Below are 23,537 nucleotides of genomic sequence, written 5' to 3'. Positions count from 1 at the left end.
TGTGCTCCTGGGAGAATGACATCAATGATGATGCTCCTCTAGACTTGGAGGCAAACCGCATAAGGGATCTCTGAGTGGCCGGCACAAATTGGCTCAATGCCTGAATGGCCAGAGACTCAGCCAGGGAAGCTGCAGGCTTCTTCGCTAGCTTACCTGACTAATTTGGAGATAGCAACTGGGACCTTGCAACATCAAGAGATGTCGACGTCTTCGTTGTCAATGTCTTCCATGAGGACAATGGCTTGGTCATCAATGTAGGCTTACTTGACGTAGAGACCGAAGTCAATGTCGATGACTTGGCTGGAGTAGAATCCATACGCAGGTTCTTGATAGTGCATTTTTGTAACATAATACAGCGTGAACATGACCTCACACAGTGGTCCAGGCCCAAACACTGGTTGCACCACTTGTGTGAGTCTGTGATCGATATTGTGCGCTTGCACTTGCTACACTTTTTAAAGCCCATAATCGGGCAGGACATGGAGGGAAAAACCGCCTCAGCCAAATCAAACTTCGAGGGCTGAGGCGGTGAACATGCCCCGCCGTTGAAAATGGCTGAAGAGAAAAAAAACAAACAGTTTTGTGGGTTTTTTTTTTTTTTTTTACAATAACGAAGCAAAATAAAAGAAAAAAGAAACAAAGACAAAAAAACTGATAGGAACTAAATCTCGCAGCTTGAAGGAACTTAGATGCTCGTGCAAGAACCATGAAGTAGGAACTTCTCAGCTCCGCAGAAAAACTAGAACTGAGAAGACGCATGCCCTATGTCAAGCGGGTAGGCACTTGCCCATGAGTGGTGCGGCAGTTGCAAACTTTCTAGAGTTCTTCAAGCAAGATTGCTTGTCAGGTTGTCTGCATCGGGGCTCTGTGGATGACGTCACCGACATGTGAGAATATGCTGCCTGCTAGTCCTGGGATAAGAATTCTTCACAAATCTAGCCTCTGCAATATCTCATCTTGTTTGTTCAAACCCGTAGGATACAAAGCAGGTAAAAACATAGAAACATGACGGCAGATAAAGGCCAAATAGCTCATCCAGTCTGCTCATCCGCAGAAACCATTATCTCTTCCTCATGCCTATCCCAGGCTTTCTTGAAATCAGACACAGTCTCTGTCTCCACCACCTCTTCTGGGAGACTGTTCAATGCATCTACCACCCTTTCTGTAAAAAAAAGTATTTCCTTAGATTACTCCTGAGCCTATCACCTCTTAACTTCATCCTATGCCTTTTCATTTCAGAGCTTCCTTTCAAATTAGAGACTTGACTCATGTGCATTTATGCCACATAGATATTTAAACGTCATTATCATACCACCCCTCTCCCGCTTTTCCTCCAACGTATACAGATTGAGATCTTTAAGGCTGTCCCCTTCCTCTGGACCAACTCCACCCTTTTTATATCTTTTTGAAGATGCGGCCTGCAGAATTGTACACAATATTCTAAATGAGATCTCACTAGAGTCTTATACAGGGACATTAATATCTCCTTTTTCCTACTGGCCATACCTCTCCCTAGGCACTCTAGCATAGTTCTAGCTATTGCCGTCACCTTTCCAAACTGTTTAGCTAACTTAAGATCATCACATATAATCACACCCAAGTTCCACTCTTCTGTCGTGCACTTAAGTTCTTCACCCCCTAAACTTGGATTTTTGAAGCCTAAATGCATGACCTTGCATTTCTTAGCATTAAATTTTAGCTGCCAAATTTCAGACCATTCTTCAAGTTTTGCCAGGCCTTTCTTCATGTTATTCACACCATCCTGGGTGTCTACTCTATTGCAGATTTTGGTATCATCCACAAAGAGAAAAATCTTACCCGACAGCCCTGAGGCAATAGTTTATAAAAATGTTAAAAAAATAGGCCCAAGAACATAACCTTTAGACACATCACTAGTCCTTTCCTCAGAACAATCTCCATTGATCACTATCATCTGTCGCTTTCCACTCAACCAGCTCTTGACCCAGCCCCGTTACTTTGGGACCTAGCCTGAGGGCACTCAGTTTATTTATTAGACGTCTGTGTAGAACACTGTCAAAGGCTTTGCTAAAATCTAAATACACCACATCTAGCACACTCCCTCTATCCAATTCTCTGGTCACCCAGTCAAAGAAATTGATCAGATTTGCCTGACAAGAACTACCTATATTAAATCCATGTTGCCTCCAGTCCTGTAATCCACGGGATTAAAGAAACTTCACCATTCTCTGTTTTAAAAGTGTTTCCATTAATTTACTTACCAGAGAAGTCAGCCTTACTGGCCTGTAATTCCCTACTTCTTCCTTACTTCCACTTCTGTGGAAAGGGACCACATCCGCCCTTCTCCAGTCCTCCGGTACCACTCCCGACTCTAGAGACTCATTGAAAAGGTCAGTCAGCGGAACCCCAGAACTTCCCTAAGTTTCTTCAGTACCCTCAGATGTACACCATCCAGCCCCATTGCTTTGTCAACTTTTATTTTAGCTAGCTCCTCACGAACACAATCCTTTGAAAATCAATCAGGGTCTACCACTCCTCCATCTCTATTCAAGTTTCAAGTTTATTTAAATTTAATGGTTCGCTTAAAAATTCTAAGCGAATAACATTACAATAAATATAAGGGTAAAAACAGTTAAGATCATTTTTGTGCATTAACAAACATATTCGTGAACACTTAACAAAACAGACACTACTGGAGGGGTTGGGAAAAACATGTGGGGTAAAAAGTTACAATGTTATTGTGTCCACATAGATAGACGAAGAAAATTGGATAGGGTAGGATAGAACGTTGGGATGGGGGTACCTAAGAGTAGAAAATTTTCGGAGTTTATGAAATTTTCAATAGATAAGAGAAGGTTCCTGTTTAAGGGTTAAAGGAAGCCTTAAATAGAAATGTTTTTAGATTAGTTTTAAATAAAGTGAGATCTTTGATATTCCTAATGTAGAAAGGAAGAGAATTCCAGATAAGCGGGGCTTTGACTGAAAAAATATCATGTCGCCTAGTTCCTATTATTTTCAATGATGGAACCATAAGTAGCTCCTGACTATTAGACCGGAGAGAGCGATTTGAGGAGTGTGGAATTAATAATTCATGTTTGTCTTCTGTGATCCCACTCCCGGCGCTTTAGTCATGAACACAGAACAGAAATATTTGTTAAGCAATTTAGCCTTTTCTTTATCAGCTTCTACATATTTCTTCCCTTCACCTTTGTGGCATTGCGAGACTCTTTTGCACTTCTTCCAATCACTAATATACGTCAGCTATTTTTCTTCTCTATTTGCATCTTTGCTTTCCTGACTACTTAACTTTTCCAAATATTTTTGCCTCTCTTTCTGCAATCTTTTGTAGTTTATGAAAACTAACTTCTTATTCCTTACCTTCTTAGCTACTGATTTTGAGAACCAAAGCAGCCTTCTTTTCCTCTTACTTGCCTCACAAAAAGGTTTGTCGCTCTTACAATTACTCCTTTCAGTTTTGCCCACTGCATTTCCACTTCTTCTAGACATTCCCTTAAAGATAATTCCTTGACATAATCCCCCATCTGAACACCCTTTGCTTTTGAATGAGCACTTTCTATACCCATTTTAATATTAAATTGTACTATGCAGTGATCACTGTATGCCAGATGATTACCCACTGTAACATCAGAAAGACTTTCCCCAATTGTAAGCACTAAGTCCAATATGACCCCTTCCCATGTGGGTTCCATTACCAACTGCTGGAACAATTCTCCATGTAGAAAATCCAGATCTCCCTATTTCTAGAAGACCCCGCAAGAGGAATAACCCAGTCAACATCCGGCATGTTAAAATCACCTATCAGTAAAACTTCCCCTTTTTTAGACATATTCTGAATGTCTACTATTAAATCTATGTCCACTTCTTCCGTCTGTGAAGGAGCTGTATATCACACTAATGTAAATATATTCACCATTCCTTCTTTCCAAATTGATTCCTTGCCCTGCAGATCCTGCAATTATGCGGCTTTAATATGATCTTTAACATATAACACTATGCTCCCTCCTTTTCTTCCTACCCTGTCTTTCCTGAACAGATTATAGCCTGGTATAACTACATCCCAGTCATGGTTCTCCATGAACCACATTTCCGTGGTCGCCACTATATCCAACTCATCTTCTTCCATCACAGCTTCTAGACCCAGAATCTTGTTTTCCATACTTCGAGCTTTCCCAAGGACCCCTGCAGGACTTCAGACTGGCTTCTCTTGGGCTCCGCAGTGTCCGTGCATTTGCGTTTTGTGCTTTTGCTGTTTGAGGACTCTGGGAGGAATTTTGTCCCTACCACTCAGACCCCGTTGTGGTTCCCCAGCCCTAAAGAACTCAGAGAAGGCTAAGCCCAAAGCTCCCTTCTTTGTTGCACTGATGCACACGGTAAATGGGTGGTCCTTGGCCACCATCCAGCACAAAACTGGCATGATATAGGGGTAGAATAGCCTGAGGAGTTCAACTCAGTCGATTTTGAGCCACACTGAGGGGTTTTGACGCAGATGGAGGCTTTAGAAAAAAGATAATTTAAAATTCCAAGATGGCGCCACCAGAAAAAATATAAATAATAATAATCGCCACCAAAAACTGTCCATGGGAGCTTCCCTGAAGGTTAAAAAAAAAAAAACAACTCAGGGAAAGGGAATTTTGGAGGTGGGTGATCCTATCTCTAGCCCCAGAAACCCTTGAAATCAACTTTTCAGAACCTCCTCCCCCCTCTGATTTTTCCCATAGGGAAAAACGGGCTGTACTCACAGTGCTGCTGCTGCTGCCTGCCTGTGTCAGCTTTGCTTCAGCCAGAATGAAGTGGAAAGAATTTTCTGCCCAGATACTTGTGGAACAGTCCAGACATGGAGATTTTTGGGCTGTCAGTCAGACCGGAACCGAATGAAGGCTCAACCCCCACAAATCCTCGCAGCATGATAGGGGAGTACAAAATGCAGCTGGCTCCCTGAACCCAAAGGGGCCCCACAGCCTGTGTTCAACTCAGAAGATGAGCAGGCTCCCAGAAACAAATCCCGAGCCTTGAAGTAACACAAATCAGGCTGGCTCATCTATGTATATGTAACAGAAGCAATGAGTACTGCATATCAAAATTCATTTAAAAAAAAACACACAAAAATAAAGAAAAAGGCTGATTGGGCGGTATATGAAATCTTAAATAAACTTGAAACTTGAAGTATGTATATATAAAGCATATATTAAATTAATATTATGAGTGCTCAGTTCAAAACACCAACTAGACTCCGCAGCTATGTTAGGTGTTATTAAGTGACATCATAGCACCCACCTGCCTACCTTGGTCATTAATCTTGTATTATATGAGATTGTTCAAAACCTGTTCAAAAAACTATTTGGAGAAAGCTAACCAGTCTCGTAATAGATGTAAATATCACTTAGCTTAGATCAAAATGTTCCATGCAGGACTTCCGGTGAGAGATGAAATAGATGTCACATATAATGATAGCTGCTAGTAGATATCAACTTCTATGTGTACCAAATCAAATGTGTACCAAAAAAACCCAAAACATTGAAAAATACAAAGAAAAATATTTTTCAAAACTAATCCACTGTATCCTCTACACCGATCGTGTTTCACGGCACTTGCTTCATCAGGAGGAAGAAAGAGATCACTTCAGGACTCCAGCTGGGTGAGAATACAAACCCCGGTTTGTGCACTAGTTTATTCACGGTTAATTCAATTTGGGTCAGCCTTTTGGGTGTATGACCTTGACAGCTGGTGCATTAGGGGCTTGTTCCCACTGCAGGCTGTGAGACTGAGGTCTTCCCTTTCACTCTAATAAATTTTGGTAGGTTGTTTGTTGGGCTGTCTCTTCCTCCCACCCCTCCTTTTGGGTCTGGGGAGACTTGTTCTCTCAACTTAATAACACCCAACATAGCTGCCGAGTATAGTTGGTGTTTTGAACTGAGCACTCATAATATTAATTTAATATATGCTTTATATATACACACTTACTTTTCTTTATTTATTTTTGTGTTTTTTTAATTGAATTTTGATATGCAGTACACTTCTCCCTCCATATTCGCGGTTTCCTTATCTATGGTTTCGCTTATTCGTGAATTTTTTGTCAGCTGACTCCGCCCCCCAAAATTACATCACTTTGAAAATCACTGCATCCATGCTCTGCCTTCTTTCTTTCTTGCGCTAAGAATTTTGTGTTTTGTTATTTTTTTAGAAGGGAGTGTGTGTGTGGGGGGGGGGGAGGGGGAGCGAGAAGAGTAGAGTGAAACAATTAAACCTCAGAGGACACCCCCCCCTCTGTATACTGCAAGATGATTGGCTGGATTTCGGCAGGCGCGGGCCGCTCATTGCTGAGGTGTCTTGTCAGTCGCAGGGCTTCGGTGCTCCGGCTCACTGTCAGTGCCTCCTGATCCTTGCCGGAGGCGGGTGCCCCAACCTCTTCTTTGTCCTGTGTGTAAAATTGCAGTGGACAGTGAATGGAGCCGGCTGCGGATTAGTGCAGCGCATGGATCAGGGGGCTCCCACCGCCGGCCTGGAGGAGAGAATGGAGAGCAGAGCCGTCCCTTTCCAGTGCATTCAAGTGCAGCTGAAAGGGGGAGCGCCATGGGGCTTCATGTTGAAAGGAGGCCTGGAGCACGGGGAGTCACTTATTGTGTCCAAGGTAAGCAAGGGATGGGGAGGCCCGCCATGCATTCAAGTGTGTACTTTCCCCTTGCTCAGGAGCTCTTTTAAATCCCCCGTAATACACTACTGCATTTGCAGTTTTAATGGTAAAAACGCTGACGTTTACAGTAAACTGCAAATAACTATTGAAGTTATTCGCGGCTATGTTCCGCCCGCACCCACTGCGAATACAGAGGGAGAAGTGTACTCATTATTTGTGGATTCAATTTAAGATTTACAGTGTCTCCCAAGTGTTTTTTATTTTTATGTAACAGAAGCTGCATTTAATTCTCAGCTCAGATCTTCTGTTCCCAGGGCAGAGGATGCTCCAAAAAGCAGTGACACCTAGTGGCCAGACTTGAAGTCCTTGTTAACCAGGTTCTGGAAGGAATTTTGATACCTGGCTCTTAAGTTTTCAAATAATAAAAGTGTGTGTCTTGTGGGGAGAAGTGAGAGAGGAGCTGGGTAGTTGTGAATGAAGGACTCAGGGGGCCATAACCCAACACAAATGTTGAGTCTCACTGAGCTGAAGGGCCAATGGAGCAGGAGAATACTGTCAAGATAAAGTATCTTTTACTACTACTTAAAAAAAAAATAATTTATGTATTGTAGAAGAACATAAGCATTGCAAAGCTGGGACAGACCGAAGGTTCATCAAGCCCAGTATCTTGTTTTCAACAGTGGCTTGCAAAATGTGCTTCTTGGCTGTTACTTACTCCTGGAGGCCAGTACTGCTCCAGTGAGCGCTCCACTGGTGATGGAGTTCCAGGGATCTTCCTTTCCACGGAGCTTGACTAGGCCACAGTCTATGGTGGAAAAGAGGCCTCCCCACACTGCAAAGCTGCCTGTTGGGGAGAAGAGAGAGATTAGGGAGAGACAAGTCTCTAGAGCCCTTATTTCTCTCACTAATGCTAAGGAACACGATACATACTACAGGGCAAACAGCAGTGAAGCACTGATTTGTACTGCAAGAGAATTGTTAACTGCTCCAGTAAAGTGAGGTTAAACACAAAGACTCAAGCAAACCACTAACCTTACCTTGTAACCTTTTGCATTTCACTCAAGTAAGCTATTCATTGACTATCTCACCAATTTTTTCCCTCCTCGATTGACGGCATGGCCTAGAGTTTAAAGTTGTGAGAACTCCTGGCATAGGTCTTTTGTTTCCTAGGCCGAGGGCCAGATTCTCAAAACTCACCATGCATTTAATGATGGATGCTAAACCAGTCCTAGCCGGTTTAGCATCCAAGTATTTTACCAGCTGATTCTCAAAATGGCTCACCATGCTCTTTTCCGTGCTTCCTAGCAGCCTTCAATTGCACTATGCAAATGTAGTACAACAAGGTCATTAATTTTAAAAAAGAACTCTGGACAATTCTCTAACCTCTATGCACATTTGCGGGCAAAAATTTCCAGCAGGGTCTGAGCTGTTGTAGCCTTACTTTCCCATCAGTGCCTGAGCACTGTTTGGCTTTGGCTCTGACAGGAAAGTAAGGCTTTCCAGCTCAGACCCCACTACAAAAAAAATCCCCATTTAAGGGTTGTTTTTTTTGCCGGCCATCGGGAGGGTGGGCTGTTTGACCTGAAAGAGGGAGGGAGGGGGGCTGCTGGACTCACAAGGGAGGGGGACTGCTGCTGCACCCACAAAGGGGGGAAGGGGCTGCTGGACATGCGTTTGCGTCGAGGAGGGTTGTGACAAGGAGGGATGGGAGGAAGCGGGAGGTAACCCGCTGCAGATACTTTACTGCTGGGACAAGGCCATTCACCGCTCGGCCTTATACCCGTACCCGCAGCAACCAGTCTTCCCCCCTGTTCCTGTGGGTTACCCGCAGCTAGCCACAGGTAATAGTCACTGTGTCATTCTCTACTATGTACCGATGCCAGCACCTAGTCCACCTTTCAGAGCAATTTTGGAACTCATTTTCTGCAATGGCCAGAGCTGTGACTGTATTACCCTTGATATCCTGAATGTCATCAAAATGTATTCCTTTCAATATTTCCTTTATCTTCAGGTAAAGAAAAAAGTAATTGGGGGCCAGATTAGGTGAGTATGGAGGGTGTTCCAATTGGAAGTGCTGAAAAGGCTGTGTGAAAAAGTTAAACAAAAATGACCTGAACTTTTCACCACCAACTCATGGCTCTTGCATCACGACAATGCACTAGCTCACACTGCACTACCTGTGAGGGAGTTATTAGCCAGAAAACAAATAACTGTAAGCAAGTTTGCTTTAGAGCTGCCCGATTCAAATCGATTCACCAATTCACTTTGGGTGAATCGATTCGAATCGATTCATTTTTAGGAAAAAACAAACTCACCGATTTATCAGGGGCACAAGCCTCCTCGCCGCCAATCTATTCGGTACAGGCTCACCTAGACCTGTCTCTCTGTCGGAGCCCTTCCTTCTAGCGTAACTTGAAACTTCCTGTTTCGCAAAGTGCAGAGTTGCATCGGAGGGAGGGACTTTGACAGGGGGAATGACTGAGCGGGCCTGTGTGCGGCAGGGGGAATGCCTGAGCACACCAGTATGCAGCATGTGCAGTACCAGCATGGGGCACAAAAGTTGAAGCTTTCCCTCCCTCCTATCCCCCTTGTGAGGCACCTCCTGACCGCCCCCACTCCTCGAGATCTAACAAAGGCACCCCAAAGCAGTAGCAGTGGTGGTGGGCGGGAAAAGGCAGCAGCTTGGAAAAGGCTACTCTGGCCAGCTCTGCCAGAGCCTTTCCTCTGCCACATCACTGATGACATCACTGGTGACATGGCAGAAGGAAGCCCTAGGGGGGCAGGCCAGAAGCAACCTATTCCGAGCGCTGCCTCTTCCCATCAGCCACCGCTGCTGCTTTGGGAGGCCTATGTCAGATCTCATGGGGGGGAGGAGGGGAGTCACGAGGTGTCTCACAGTGGGATAGGAGGGATGAAAAGCTGCTGCACAGGGGGATAGGAGGGATGGAAAGCTGCTGCACATGGGGGGAGAGGGAGAAATCCTGCATATGGTGGAGAGAAGGGAGACATGTTGGACATAGGGTGGATGGCAGGTAGAGATGGTACATGGGGAAAGAAAGAAATGTTGCACATGATAATGGAGGGGAGGAAGACAGATCTGCATGGTTTACTGGAAGACTGCAAGATGGCCAATTTTAAAAAAGAGTTTCAGAGATGATTCGGGAAATTAAAGAATGGTGAATTTGACGTAGGTGTCAGGCAAAATGGTAGAGACTATTATAAAGAACAAAATGAAAGAACATATACATAAGCATGGATTAATGAGACAAAGCCAACATGGATTTAGTCAAGGAAAACCTCGCCAATCGACTACATTTCTTTGAAGCAGTGAACAAACATGGATAAAGTTGAGCCGTTTGATATTGTGTATTTGGATTTTCAAAATGCATTTGACAAAAGTACCTCATGAAAGACTTCTGAGGAAATTAGAAAGGCATGGGATAGGAGGTAATGTCCTATTATGGATTAAGAACTGGTTGAAAGACAGACAGAAAACAGAGACTAAGCTTAAATGGTCAATATTCCCAATACAAAAGAGTAAATAGTGGGGTTCATCAAACTTCCAAACACCAAAAAATAGCTGCCAAACACTCAGTGAAAACAAGTGACAAGGTATATATGGAAGAAAAGTCTCAGAACCCTGTCAGGGAGGAAACCCTCCTCTAACCAGAGGGCAATTCACTTCATAGGCATAAAAACCTCTGATGTTCATTTAATTCAATCTAGTTTAATTCAGTTTGAATAAGTCATAGCAAATTATCAGGACTTATTTTTTGACATGTAAGGCAGTAGAAAACTGCCTGACTGACAATGGACAGCATTTTGCACTGTGTCTGCATCAGGGAATGAAGAGGACTGAGCTTGTAAAGACATACAAATACCTGCTCAAGGCTGCCCGCACCCAGGGGTCTGTGCTGGGATAACTGTCTTTTATCATATTTATCAATGACCTAGAGATGGAAATAACTAGTGAGATAATTAAATTTGCTGATGACACAAAGTCGTAAGAGGACTGTGAAAAATTGCAAGATGGCCTTGTGAGACTGGGCATCAAAATGGCAGATATTTTAATGTGAGCAAGTGCAAAGTGATACATGTAGGAAAGGGGAACCCAAACTATAACTACGTGAATAGGGTTCCACGTTAGGAATCAATGCCCAGGAAAAGGATCTAGGTATCATCATTTAGAATATGTTGAAACCTTCAGCTCAGTGAGCGGCAGTGGCTAAGAAAGCAAATAAAATGTTAGGAATTATCAGGAAAGGAAGAAAACAAAGATGAAAGTTTTAATGCTTTTGTTATCACTCCTCAAATACTGTGTGCAATTCTGGTTGCTGTATCTCAGAAAAGATATAGCAGAATTAGAAAGGTACAGAAAAGGGTGACAAAAATGATAAAAGGGATGGGATGACTTCCCTATGAGGAAAGGCTAAAGTGGCTAGGGCTCTTCAGCCTGGAGAAGAGATGGCTCAGGGAAGATAAGATAGAGGTCTATAAAATACTGAGTAGAGTGGAGTGGAAAGGGTAGATGTGAATCGCTTGTTTACTCTTTCCAAAAATACTAGGACTAGAAGGTAAGTGATGAAGTTACTAAGTAGTAGATCTAAAACAAACTAGAGAAAATATTTCTTCATTCATTAGGTAATTAAACTCTGGAATTCATTGCCAGAGAATGTGGTGAAATCAGCTTAGCGGGATTTAAAAAAGGTTTGGATAATTTCCTAAAACAAAAGTTGATAAGCAATTATTAAAATGGTTTGGGAAAATCTGTCCCAGTATGGCAATTCTTATGCTCAGTGTGCATATTTATATCAGTATCTGGGATTGGGAAATAAGGGGAGAGGGCAGGGCCATTTGAAAGGTGGAATTCCTTAATTAATTAAAATGCTGGGGCTGTTCTCCCTGGAGAAGAGGAGACTTAGAGGGGACATGATAGAAACCTTCAAAATCCTTAAGGGCATAGAGAGAGTGAATAAGGACAGATTCTTCAAACTGTGGGGAGCCACAAGCACTAGGGGTCACTCGGAGAAATTGAAAGGGGACAGGTTTAGAACAAATGCTAGAAAATTCTTTTTTACACAGAGGGTGGTGGACACATGGAACGCGCTTCCGGAGGAAGTGATAGGCCAGAACTCTGTACAGGGGTTCAAGAAGGGTTTGGATAGGTTCCTGGAGGATAAAGGGATAGAGGGGTACAGATAGAACTTGAGGTAGGTTATAAAAGTGGTCAGAAACCACTTCACAGGTGCAGACCTGATGGGCCGCCGCGGGAGCGGACCGCTGGGCGAGATGGACCTCGGTCTGACCCAGTGGAGGCAACTTCTTATGTTCTTATGTAATGCTACTGCTCATTAGTGTTTGTATGCTACAGCTGTTCAGACTGCTTTTCTTAAAGAAATGCACTGGGGGCATTTTGGATAGGGGCAGAATGCCTTTTTCCTTGGGTGGGGGGGGCAGCTCTTCCTCAACTCCACTCTCAGTTCCATCCCACCCCCACCCTCACCCCCAAAGCACCCTGTCCAGAATTAGATCCCTCCTCCAACCCTTATTCCGAGTCTGTGTTACCTCTGAGTCTCCTTTTCCCAAACCCTATCATAAGACCCCCTTCCCCCAGCATCAGATCCCTTCCTACACCCTCACCATCTACCAGTATTACCCTTGTGTCCCTGTGCCCCCTCCTCATGTCTAGTTTCTCCCCTTGCTTTTCCTTTCCTCTTGCACTGTACTTCCTCCGCCCAATCTAGGGTTCCAGCAAATGCCCCTCTCTTCTCCCTCCTGTATCCCCCCTACTGCTCCCAGGTTTTTTAAAAACTTGCCTTCATGGCCGGCAGCGTTATTGAGAAAAACACACTGATCCCTGAGAAACCCAGGGCCAGTGTCTTATCGCTTACACTACAGGCCAGTATTTCTCAACTGCTATGCCGTGGGAATTGAGGGTCAATTATTGGTTGGGCTGGCTTAATTTTTGCTGGAATGGAGTGTACCTTTTAAAAGTTTTATCTCTAGTTAACGATGTAGCGATTCATACAGCCTGCTCATGCTAACTCCAGAGCCTGCTGCCATTTACTCTTATTATGTTATGATCCCTAATGTATAATTCTTTCCAACTTCTGCTGTGTTGGAAAGAACCACCACCACAAAACACAGACTATACTCCACACACATAATTATAGAAATACAGTCGACTCCACCTAAGTGCACGTTGGTTAAGTGCACGCTTCAGTTATCTGCAGCCTACCACTATGGTCCCATTTTTTTTACATTACAGTCAATGGATGTAAACTCTGGGTATTTGCAATTCTGATAAGCACACAATCCGCTTATGCGCACTAATGTCGTAGGTCCCACCTGTATTTTTTCACATAACGTTCACTCTGGTTAAAAGCAATCACATACATGAGCGGCGTACATGAGCCTCAGACAGATACAGTTTCAGTCAGTTTAGTTTCATCTCCTCTTTCTCCTACTGTTTTATTTTGGATAAACAAAAAAAAAAAAGAAACAAAATGTTTAAAAGTGTGTACCTCCATGTAGCCTGTGTTAAGTAGCATTGTCTATCTACTGACTTGGAGCACATCCCTGCCCTATAATAAATATGTATTCACTGTTGTTACAGGGCCTCCTACCCAGAACGAAAATTCTAGCTCAAAGAACCAGGTTTTATACAACAATGTAACAAAGTATAAATTGAACAATGAGCATTTAATTATAGGTGTACTATTCTACATGGAGCTGAGCAAGTAGAAGCCTGTTCCTTGTAACAATCAAAAGAAATAATTTCCACCTAAGAGTGTGTGGTTAGGCAAACATTGAAAAAATGATTTTAAAGATAAGTCTTTCATATTTAGAGTACAGTTCAAGGCCTTATGCTAGCGCCAACTCACTGCAGCACGGCCTTCACAACTGGCTTACTATGGTCGCTGATAGAGCTCTAGACAAAAAGCTTGGCAGCTGGATTGTATATTTGCTGCAACACCAAGTTTTTTTTAATACTATTCATTTTCTTTTTTTTTTTTTTTTTTTTTTATTTTATATTTATCAAATTTTACATTTTATAAATCAAGTATCCACTTGTACAGAAAGTTGAAGAAAAGCAGAAAAATAATACTCATAGGTAAAATACATAATAATCAACTAAATAAAAATAAATGTTTAGCTTAAATTCAGCTCAAGTCCTCTAAATTAGATCCAAGATGGATGAGGCGGACATATTAACAGATGCTAACAAATATCAAATCAAGTATTAGGAAAACAAAGTCCCTTAGCTGAGGAAGGATATCATTTATTCAATTGGACCTCGCTTGATTTCCCTTCATCCAGTCGAGTTCCTGCCAGAAAAGCTGTCAACTGGAATGGCTCAAAGAATACATATTTCTTCATATGGTACTGTATTACACATTTGCAAGGGTGTCGTAGGAAAAAGGTCCCTCCAAGAGATATAACACCTGGCTTCATCAAAAGAAACTCTCGCCTTCTTCTCTGGGTTTCCCGTGCCAAATCTGGGAACATTAATATTTTATGTCCAAGAAATTCTTTCATTTTATTCCTAAAGTACATTCTAAGCAACCAGTTTTTATCTGGTGCAAGGGCCACCGTAAGAATCAATGTTGCCGGAGATGCTAGCTCTCTGTCCGAAAGTTCCAAGATTGCTGAAACATTAAGTGGTTGATTATCCTCCTGTTGTTTAAGTGGTAATTTAGTAGTTTTCATTGGTAAGTAATATACTTGAGTAAGTGGTGGTAATGTATCCTCTGGAATACCCAAAATCTCTACCATATAACGTTTCATCATATCTCTAGGTGTCACAGAGGCTATCTTAGGAAAATTAATCAAGCGGAGATTATTATTACGAGAAAAGTTCTCCAAATTTTCCAATTTTCTGCGCAAACTTGTGTTATCTTTTACCATTGCTTCATTAAGCTGTTTTGATGCTTTTAACTCCTGTTGTATATTCAGAATTGAGTTCTTGGATTCATCAACTTCAACTTTTATATTTTTTATATCATTTTCTTGAAGAGTAATTTTATTTTCCAGCTGCAAAAGCTGGGGCTTAACAGACTTGGCTAGGTCAGCAACTAAATCCCAGATTGAGTCCAGTGTTACTTCTCTGGGTTTTTCAATAACATATGAAAGATTGGGAATTTGAATAGTCTCACCGGTTATCAGTTGATTCTGGCAATCCTTCTGCTGGGCTGAAATGATCCCTGATGTTTCCAAATCCTCTGTACTTCTTGGACTCACCTGGAAACTCAGGGAGTCCATCTCCACGCTCCCCTCTCTGTTCTTCCTGGCCTCCGAGGGTAGGTGCTTGCTTCCTTCCGGGAGCTCCTCCACTCGTGGGGAGCTGGTAACCTGAGGAGGTGGGGGAGGTGCCCTAGCGTCGGGGCTGAGCGCAGTCTCTAGCCCCAAGGAGATCACCTCATTCCCGCCTCTCTGAGGCGTCTCCAGCGGGGGGGGTGCCGACGCTGCCGGGATATCCTGCATCCGACGCAGGAGCTCTTCAATATTGCCGAAAGAGGGGACCGCTGAACGCCGCGATGCTCCAGCGGCGCTGCGGCCTCTCCTCTTCGGCATCTCAAGTAGGTAATCGCTCCAAAAAGAAAATTTTTTCAAATCAGACTTCTCCGGCGTGCTACTCAGCGTCCGGGACCATCGGCCATCTTGGATCATACTATTCATTTTCTAATTAGAGATCTTCTATGTTCATCCCATGCTTTTTTGAATTCCATCACCACTTTCACCTCCATCTCCCTCGGCATCAACCATTCTCTCCATGAAAAATAATTTCCTGATGTTACTCCTAAGTCCATCACCCTGCAACCTCAATTCATGTCCTCTAATTTTATCATGTTCCCTTCTCTGGAAAAGATTTGTTTCTATATTAATATCTTTCAAGTATTTGCTGTAAATTTCTGCATCATATCTCCCATTCTCTCCTCTCCTCTAGAGAAGTTTCTCAACACACAGTACATGTACCCTTGGGTGTACACGGGCCACTTGTTGGGGGTACGTGGTATGCCGTTGTGGAGAATATTCCCTGCCCGCCCAAGTTGTGCTGCCGCCGCTGGTGATCCCTCCTTACTACCCACCCCACCTGCTGAAGCCACTGCCGGGGTACCCTGTCTGCACCCCCCCCCTTTCCCTCTCTCCCTCCTGAAGCCGACCCACAGGGCTTCCCTCCAATGTCAGAGCTGACGTCAGAGGAAAGCCTTCCGGGTTGGGGGAATGTTCCCAGTTACCTCCTTGCTGCACTTGCTCCTTCTGCTTTAGGCAACTGGTTGGGGGGTTTCGCAACTGGCAACGGTTCACACACTGCACGTAGCTAACCCAAAAACCTTCTCTCTGATATCAGAGGGAAGGCTTGTGGGTCAGCCACGTGCAGCATGTGAATCGCTGCCTGCGGTTTGAATAAGTAAGGGGACACAATCTTTCTGGGAAAAAGGGGGGGGGGTAAGGAGTGCATTGGGTCATTGGAGGGGCACGATTCTGGGACAATAGCTAGAATGCAGGGAGGGGGCACAAACTCAACTCAGAAGGAAGTGAGATGGCATAAACATGGGACACAAGGGAGGGAGGGGGCACTAACTTGGGACATAGGAGGGAGGGAAAAGAAAGGGAGAATTGTTGGGCATGAGTATGTGAGTGAGAAGTAAAGAGATGGTGCACATGGGGGGGAAAGAAAATTGGGCAGAGAGAGAGGTAGAGATGCATGGGGAAGAGAAGGATGAGAGGGAGAAATGTTGGATATGGTGATGGAGAGGGAACAGATTGAAGGGGATGCAAGGGGGAAGAATATTGGACATAGTGATGGAGGGAGAGATGTGGTATGGTGCTGGAGAGGGTTGATAGGAGAAATGGGAATGGGGCTGGTGGGCAGTGGTGAAAAATGCTGCACATGATCCGGGGGATGAGAGAGGGAGAAATGCTGGACTCATGGAGGGACAGAGAGAGACGTTGGTTGGGGAAGGGCATGAGGTCTGGAGGAGAGGAAGCATGTAGGAGGCAGAACAAAATATTAGTTGCACAGTCAGAAGGAAGTGCAACCAAAGACTCATGAAATTACCAGCCAACAAAGGTAGGAAAAATGATTTTATTTTCAATTTAGTGATCGAAATGTGTCCATTTTGAGAATTTATATCTGCTGTCTATATTTTGCACTATATTCAGGTTTTCTATAGTTATTACTGAGATGACATTTTAAAGTCATCTGCCTTGACTTTGAAAAAACACTCCCGAATATAAATAATTAACATTTTCTCTGAATGCAGTGTACTTTTTTAAATTTTGTGGTTACCATTATGTATTAATAAGATCATATTGTGTGTATATGAAAAATGGACGGAAGAAATTGCATTACAATTAGTACTATTATAGGGGTAGGGCGAAGCCTGGGCGGGGGTACTTGGTTGATATTTGTTAGGCTTAGGGGGTACTTGGTTTGAAGAAGTTAAGAAATACTGCTCTGGAGTATACTTATTCAGGTCTTCCAGTCTCTTCACCATCTAGGTCTTTTGTCGCGAGCCCTATACCATTTCTGTTGCCTTCCTCTGGACCGCTTCAAGTCTTTTTACATCCTTAACTAGATATGGTATCCAAAACTGAATACAGTACTCCAAATGGGGCTCCACCAACAACTTGTACAGAAGCATCAACACCTCCTTCTTTCTGCTGGTTATGCCTTTCTCTATATAGCCTAGTATCTATACAGCCTAATATCCTTCTGGCTACTGTATCACCTTGTAGCCATCACCCCAAGGTCCCTCTCCCTTTCTGTGCATATCAGCCTCTCACCTTTCAGCACATTTGGCTACCTTGGATTGCTACTCCCGATATGCATCACTCTGCACATCTTTGCCTTGAATTTTAATTGCCAAACATTAAACCATTCTTCTAACTTTTGCAAATCCTTTTTTATGTTTTCCACTCCCTCTGGAATGTTCACTGTTAAAAATATTGGTATTATCCATAAAAGGCAAACCTTACCTTCTAACCCTTCAGCAATGTCACTCACAAATATATTAAACAGAATTGGCTCCAGGACTGATCTTCACTCACTTTTACTTCCTCTGAGTAAATTCCATTAACTACCACCTACTGGCATCTATCAACTAGTTTCTGATCCAGTTTACCACTTTGGGTCCTAACTTCATCCTAAAAACTAAAATGTCCTGCCACTTCTTCTGTGCAGACCTTGAATCTTATAAGGCCCTCAAAACCAGGTCATTCAAATGTCTAAAGTATCAGTGCCAAACCAAATTTCAATCAGGCTCTAACACAGTGGTTCTCACAGTGGACCCCCCCCAGCCAGTCGGGTTTTCAAGATATCCCTAATGAATATGCATGAGAGAGATTTGTATATAATGTAAGTGACAGGTATGCAAATCTCTCTCATGCATATTCATTAGGGATATTCTTGAAAACCCGACTGGCTGGGGGGTCCCCAGGACAGGGTTGAGAACCACTGCTCTAACACAAAACTAATAAAGTTCTCTCCAAAGAAGACTCCAAAAAAAGCTGTTAAATCCAAAGACAGATTCTTTCCTCGAGAGAAGGAGTCTCTAATCTTATTCTCCCCAATAATGGCAGATATTGTGCTCTCACCAGCAAGGGTAATGTTTCTGGTGCCATTTATTTAACACATTCATCAGATACTTACATACCATATCCATAGTGGTTAACAAAAGTGACCTTGGAAAACTTACCGTATATACTCGACTATAAATCAGGATTTGGGGGCCAAAAATGGGGATCCCGGTTTATATTTGGGCCAGCAACCCCCCAGACTTATTGCAGGCCTCCAGCTGATCAGATAATCTACAAAAAAGGTTCGGAAGGGAGGGACAGAACTCAATTTCGTAGCTTTCTCAAACAACTTCTAGGACTCAATGCTTTGCACAAATCTGAGTTTGCCCCCTATCTAAGGGGCTTGTCCTTGTCCTGGCATCATTGTGCATTCTTGGAAGCTGGAGAGGGGCGAGAGGCAGAGGCTTGCTGTCTCCTGCCTCCACTGAACCTCTGCCATGAACCCTGAAAGACATCTGTATCACTTGGCCTCCTACATAAGGACAGAATCTTCCAGAGCCTTGAAAATTCCCATATCGTCTGCGGTCTGCCGTACAGCAAGGCCTTAAGACAATGGTCCATAACACTGGCCATCAGGTCATCCAGACCCTTGCCAAATAGCACCTGTCCCCTGAAAGGGAAGCCTGCTCAGAGTAACTCCTGCTCACTGTCTAACCCAGAACATCTGCCAAGTGGAGATAACATAGGCTGACATCTTGCTCATGCCTCTGATGTCATACAGAGTGTCCGCTATATAATTCACCCCAGATAGGAGCATTTGGGTCAGTTGGGTGTGACAAGCATGTGCCACAAAGGAAGCTGCAGCTGTCGCTTTAATTCTTAGGGCCAAAGCTTAAAATTATCTCTTGAGGACCACATCCACTTACAATCCCGAGTATCCTTTAATATCATTACTACCATATTTTCACACATATAACGCGCGCGTTATACACAATTTTACAAACCGTGCATAACCTTGCGCGTTATACGCGTGAGCGCGCTATATAAAATTTTTTTTACACAGTTCCCCCCCCCTGACGCCCAATTCATCATCCAGAAGGACCGCTCGCACCCCCACCGCTCGCACTCCCACCCCGATGGACCGCTTGCACTCTCACCCGAAGAACCGCTCGCACCCCCACAGCCTCCCCCCCCTCCCCCATGGAGAAGCTGTCTATCTTGTTACCGGATGCCAGTGAGCCCAGCTGCTTCCTCTGCCGGCGGTCCTGCCCCTTCTCTGAGCCCTGCTGCGCTGCTTCCTCTTCCGGCAGTCCCGCCCTTTCTCTGATGTCAGCCGGAAGAGGAAGCAGCTGGGCTCACTGGCATCCGGAAACAAGGTAGACAGCTTCTCCATGGAGGGGGGGGGAGGCTGTGGGGGTGCGAGCGGTCCTTCGGGTGGGAGTGCGAGCGGTCCATCGGGGTGGGAGTGCGAGCGGTGGGTGCAAGCGGTCCTTCCGGATGATGAATCGGGTGTCGGGAGGGGGGGCATCAGGCTTTCAGGATGGGGACTGGACTTCAAGGGAGGACAGGCAGACCTTCAAGGAGGGACAGGACTTCAAGGGGGGACAGGCAGACCTTCAAGGGGGGACAGGACTTCAAGGAGGGACAGGCAGACCGAAGGGGGTGAAAAAGCTATAAAATAACCCACAACCTGGCGCAGAAAACTGAGCGGCAAGCATGCTCAGACCATTGCGCATGCTTACAGAGCTGGGAGCAGGGCAGGGCGGGCGAAAGGAGAGTCGGGGCAGCAAACGGAGAGTCGGGGCAGCCAGAGGAGAGTCGGGGCAGCGAACGGAAAGTCAGGGCGGGTGAAAGGAGAGTCGGAGCAGGCGAACGGAGAGTCGGGGCGGCGAACTGAGAGTCGGGGCGGCATGCGCGGTATACCCGTGTGCGCAGTATATAATAATTTTTTTACATAGATTTGTGTTCCCCGCGCGTTATACCCGTGTGCGCGTTTTACACGGGTGTGCGTTATCTACGTGAAAATACGGTACTACTATTCACTTCTATAGCACTGAATGGTGTAAGCAGTACTGCACATTTTGACATTTAATAGACAGTCACTGCTCAGAAGAGCTTACAATCTATCTTGGACAGACATGACATACAGGGTTGGGGAAGCAGAACCTAAGGTGAGAGGAGTTAGGAGTTGAAAGCATTCTCAAAGAGGTGGGCTTTTTGGATTTGAACACTGCCAGAGGGGGAGCTCACCTTGGGTTTCGGGCAGTTTGTTCCAGGTATATGGCACAGCAAGACAGAATGGACAGAGTCTGGAGTTGGCAGAGGAGGCAAGGAGGTTTATTTAGTAACCGGCTAATCCACCTTCGGCTGAATTAACAGCTGCTGGAAATCCAGAGCCATAGGTTAAATCTTGGACTTAGTCTTAGCCACTTGCAGGGATCCCTTTGGCAACTCCCAGTGCTCCATGATTAGCTTTGTGATGTCCTGATGCGAGGGAAAGAACGTGGTCAGAGCTGTTCATAATTGAGCACTGCGATGAGGGGACTGGAGGAACTTCCAGCTTCATTTCTTACAGTGAGGTAGATATAATGCCCGAGAGCACAGAGGCTTTGAACAGCTGGCACACCATGGGGACCTCCCTCTGGTCTAGGGCCCTCTACTGCTTCTTGACCACTGTTTTCATGCAGAGAACCAGATTCTGCCAGAGAAACTGTATCATGGGACAATAATGGCATGGAATCAGATTTTCCATCCTTCCAGTCAATGTCAGACTGAACATTCTGGTCCAGCTGAGTGTCCTTGTCTGGTCGGGGCACATGCTGAAGAGAGATCCCCTGCACCATCACCTCCTTCATGCTTAACACAGACACTGAAGACCCTCATCAGTTCAAATAGGCATTCCACATCAAGCTCACAAAATTCAGGGTGAAACCTTGTATTGGGGGGTCTCGAGGACCTCGGCATCCTCCTGGGCTCCGCAGCAACCACGTGACTGCGTTTAACCAATGCACCTTTGGAGAGCTCTGGAAATGGTCTCTTCCCCTGGATTATACCTCCTATGGATCCCCAGCCCTGGAGGACTCGGAGGAGGTTGAGCACAAAGCTCCCACCCATCCTCTGCGCGCTCTGCTGTACAAGGGACGCTCTTTGACCAGCAAACCTGGCATATTACAGGTTGTAGGAAAGCCTGAGGGGTGCATCCCTATCATTTTTAAGTAAAAATGAGGGATTTTAAGGCAGATGGAAGCTTTAGAAAAAAGATGGTTTAACATTCAAGTTGGCCACCACCAGCAAAATCGTGCCAAAAATGGCCCATAGAAACATAGAAATAGACGGCAGATAAGGGCCACGGCCCTTCAAGTCTGCCCACTCTAATGACCCACCCTATTTATCTTTGCGGATAGATCCCACATGTCTATCCCATCTGGCCTTAAAATCTGGCACGCTGCTGGCCTCAATAACCTGGAGTGGAAGACTATTCCAGCGATCAACCACCCTTTCAGTGAAGAAGAACTTCCGAGTGTCACCGTGCAGTTTCCCGCCCCTGATTTTCCACGGATGCCCCCTTGTTGCCGCGGGACCCTTGAAAAAGAAGATATCTTCCTCCACCTCGATGCGGCCCGTGAGATACTTGAATGTCTAGAACATATCTCCCCTCTCTCTACGTTCCTCAAGTGAGTAGAGCTGCAACTTCCCTAACCGCTCCTCGTATGGGAGCTCCTTGAGTCCCGAGACCATCCTGGTGGCCATTCTCTGGACTGATTCCAGTCTCAGCACATCCTTGCGGTAATGCGGCCTCCAGAATTGCACACAGTACTCCAGGTGCGGTCTCACCATGGATCTATACAGTGACATAATGACTTCTGGTTTACGGCCGACGAAACTCCTGCGTATGCAACCTATGATTTGCCTTGCTTTGGATGAAGCTTGCTCCACTTGGTTTGCAGATTTCATGTCTTCCCTGACAATCACCCCTAAGTCTCTTTCTGCTTCAGTTCTTGTCAGGATCTCGCCATTTAAGGTGTAAATCTTGCATGGATTTCGGCTCCCCAGGTGCATGACTTTGCATTTTTTGGCATTGAAACTGAGTTGCCAGGACCTAGATCAGCGCTCCAGTAGAAGTAGGTCATGCATCATATCGTCTGCCATTGAATTTTTGTCTGTTGTGCTTTTGCTCACTACATTGCTTAGTTTGGCATCATCATTTGCTTCATGGGGACTCCCCTGAAGCAAAAAAAAATGCAAGGAAAGAGGTTTTAGAGGTGGGGGGAGCCTTGGTTCTGGTAGCAGATACCTTCAAATTTCACTTTTGGACCCACCTCCCCCCCACACACATTTTTACCCAATGGCTATAATAGCCTTACTCACTGCCTGCTTAAACTTAGGACAAATGAAGAACTCTGCCTCACAGGTTCACTGGACAAACTTGACTGCCAGTAGGACTCAACTCCCGGAAAACCTCACGCCACAAAGAGGGTGAGGACCACTATTAAGCCTGGTCAAACAGGGATGGAGCCAAACAGCCTCTGCTCGAGCACCTGATAAATCAGGGATGCAAGCAAGATATGCAGGGGATGGCCCCTGAGCTCCAAAAAAAAAGACAACAGCAGGCTGGCTGGCTAGGTATCCCTGAAGGCTGATCTTGCTAGTAGCAGACTTCCGCAACATGAGTGTGTCTCAACAAGTGGTCTCAGTTAGGGCACTGGTCTTTGACCTAGGGGTTATCGCGGGAGAGGACTGCTGGGTACGATGGACAACTGGTCTGACCCAGCAGCGGCAATTCTTATGTTCTAACTTCTGGGCATCGAGCCTTCAACTGAACATTAAGAAAAAATACCCGAAAAGAATAAAACTGCAGAGCAGAGCAGAAACTTCTGAGCAACTTGCTTGCAGAAAAAATTGAGGGGGCAGGAGCAGCTGCCTAGGAAGGAGGCGGAGTTCAAAGATGATTGACAGCATTCTGCAAACAACTTGCTGATTCATATACATAACCCTAGCATTCAGGACCACTAGACACATTGTACTAGAATAGGCCATTAAGTATTCATAGCAATTCAGAGAAGGGACAGTGGCTTTTGCGATGTGGAAAATAAGAGAGAGTTTTTGCCAAGTCCTCAGCAGCATGGAAGGGATTTAATGCCGGTTTTAAGATTTAACTCCCAGTTTTGACTTATTCTGCAACCAGAAAGAAGTACTTCCAAAGTTTGAAAAACAGGGGATAACAAAGTATTTGCACATACTGGAATAAAAACAGAAGTATCAGTACACATCAGTGCCTGTTTTTTGTGCACATAATTATCAGCCTCTAAAAATGTTATAAACAGAAAAAAAGGCAGCAATGTGTGCTGACATTATTCCAAAAGTACAAAAGCTGCGCTCCCAA

General features: G+C 44.7%; 1 protein-coding gene across 1 annotated transcript in view; it reads right to left on the bottom strand.

The window, feature by feature from the left end:
• TIMM17B (translocase of inner mitochondrial membrane 17B) overlaps positions 1 to 23,537 on the bottom strand; it is a 37,752-nt gene that overhangs the window by 11,058 nt on the left and 3,157 nt on the right. Inside the window, exon 4 of the mRNA XM_033923743.1 lies at positions 7,347 to 7,475. Within this exon, the coding sequence (XP_033779634.1) occupies positions 7,347 to 7,475 (129 nt within the window). The remainder of the gene's footprint in view (positions 1 to 7,346; positions 7,476 to 23,537) is intronic.

Source organism: Geotrypetes seraphini, chromosome 1, assembly GCF_902459505.1.
Source record: "Geotrypetes seraphini chromosome 1, aGeoSer1.1, whole genome shotgun sequence".
Taxonomy (NCBI): Eukaryota; Metazoa; Chordata; class Amphibia; order Gymnophiona; family Dermophiidae; genus Geotrypetes; species Geotrypetes seraphini.
The sequence above is the reverse complement of the archived record's forward strand: the minus strand, read 5'-3'. Positions and strand labels throughout refer to the sequence as shown.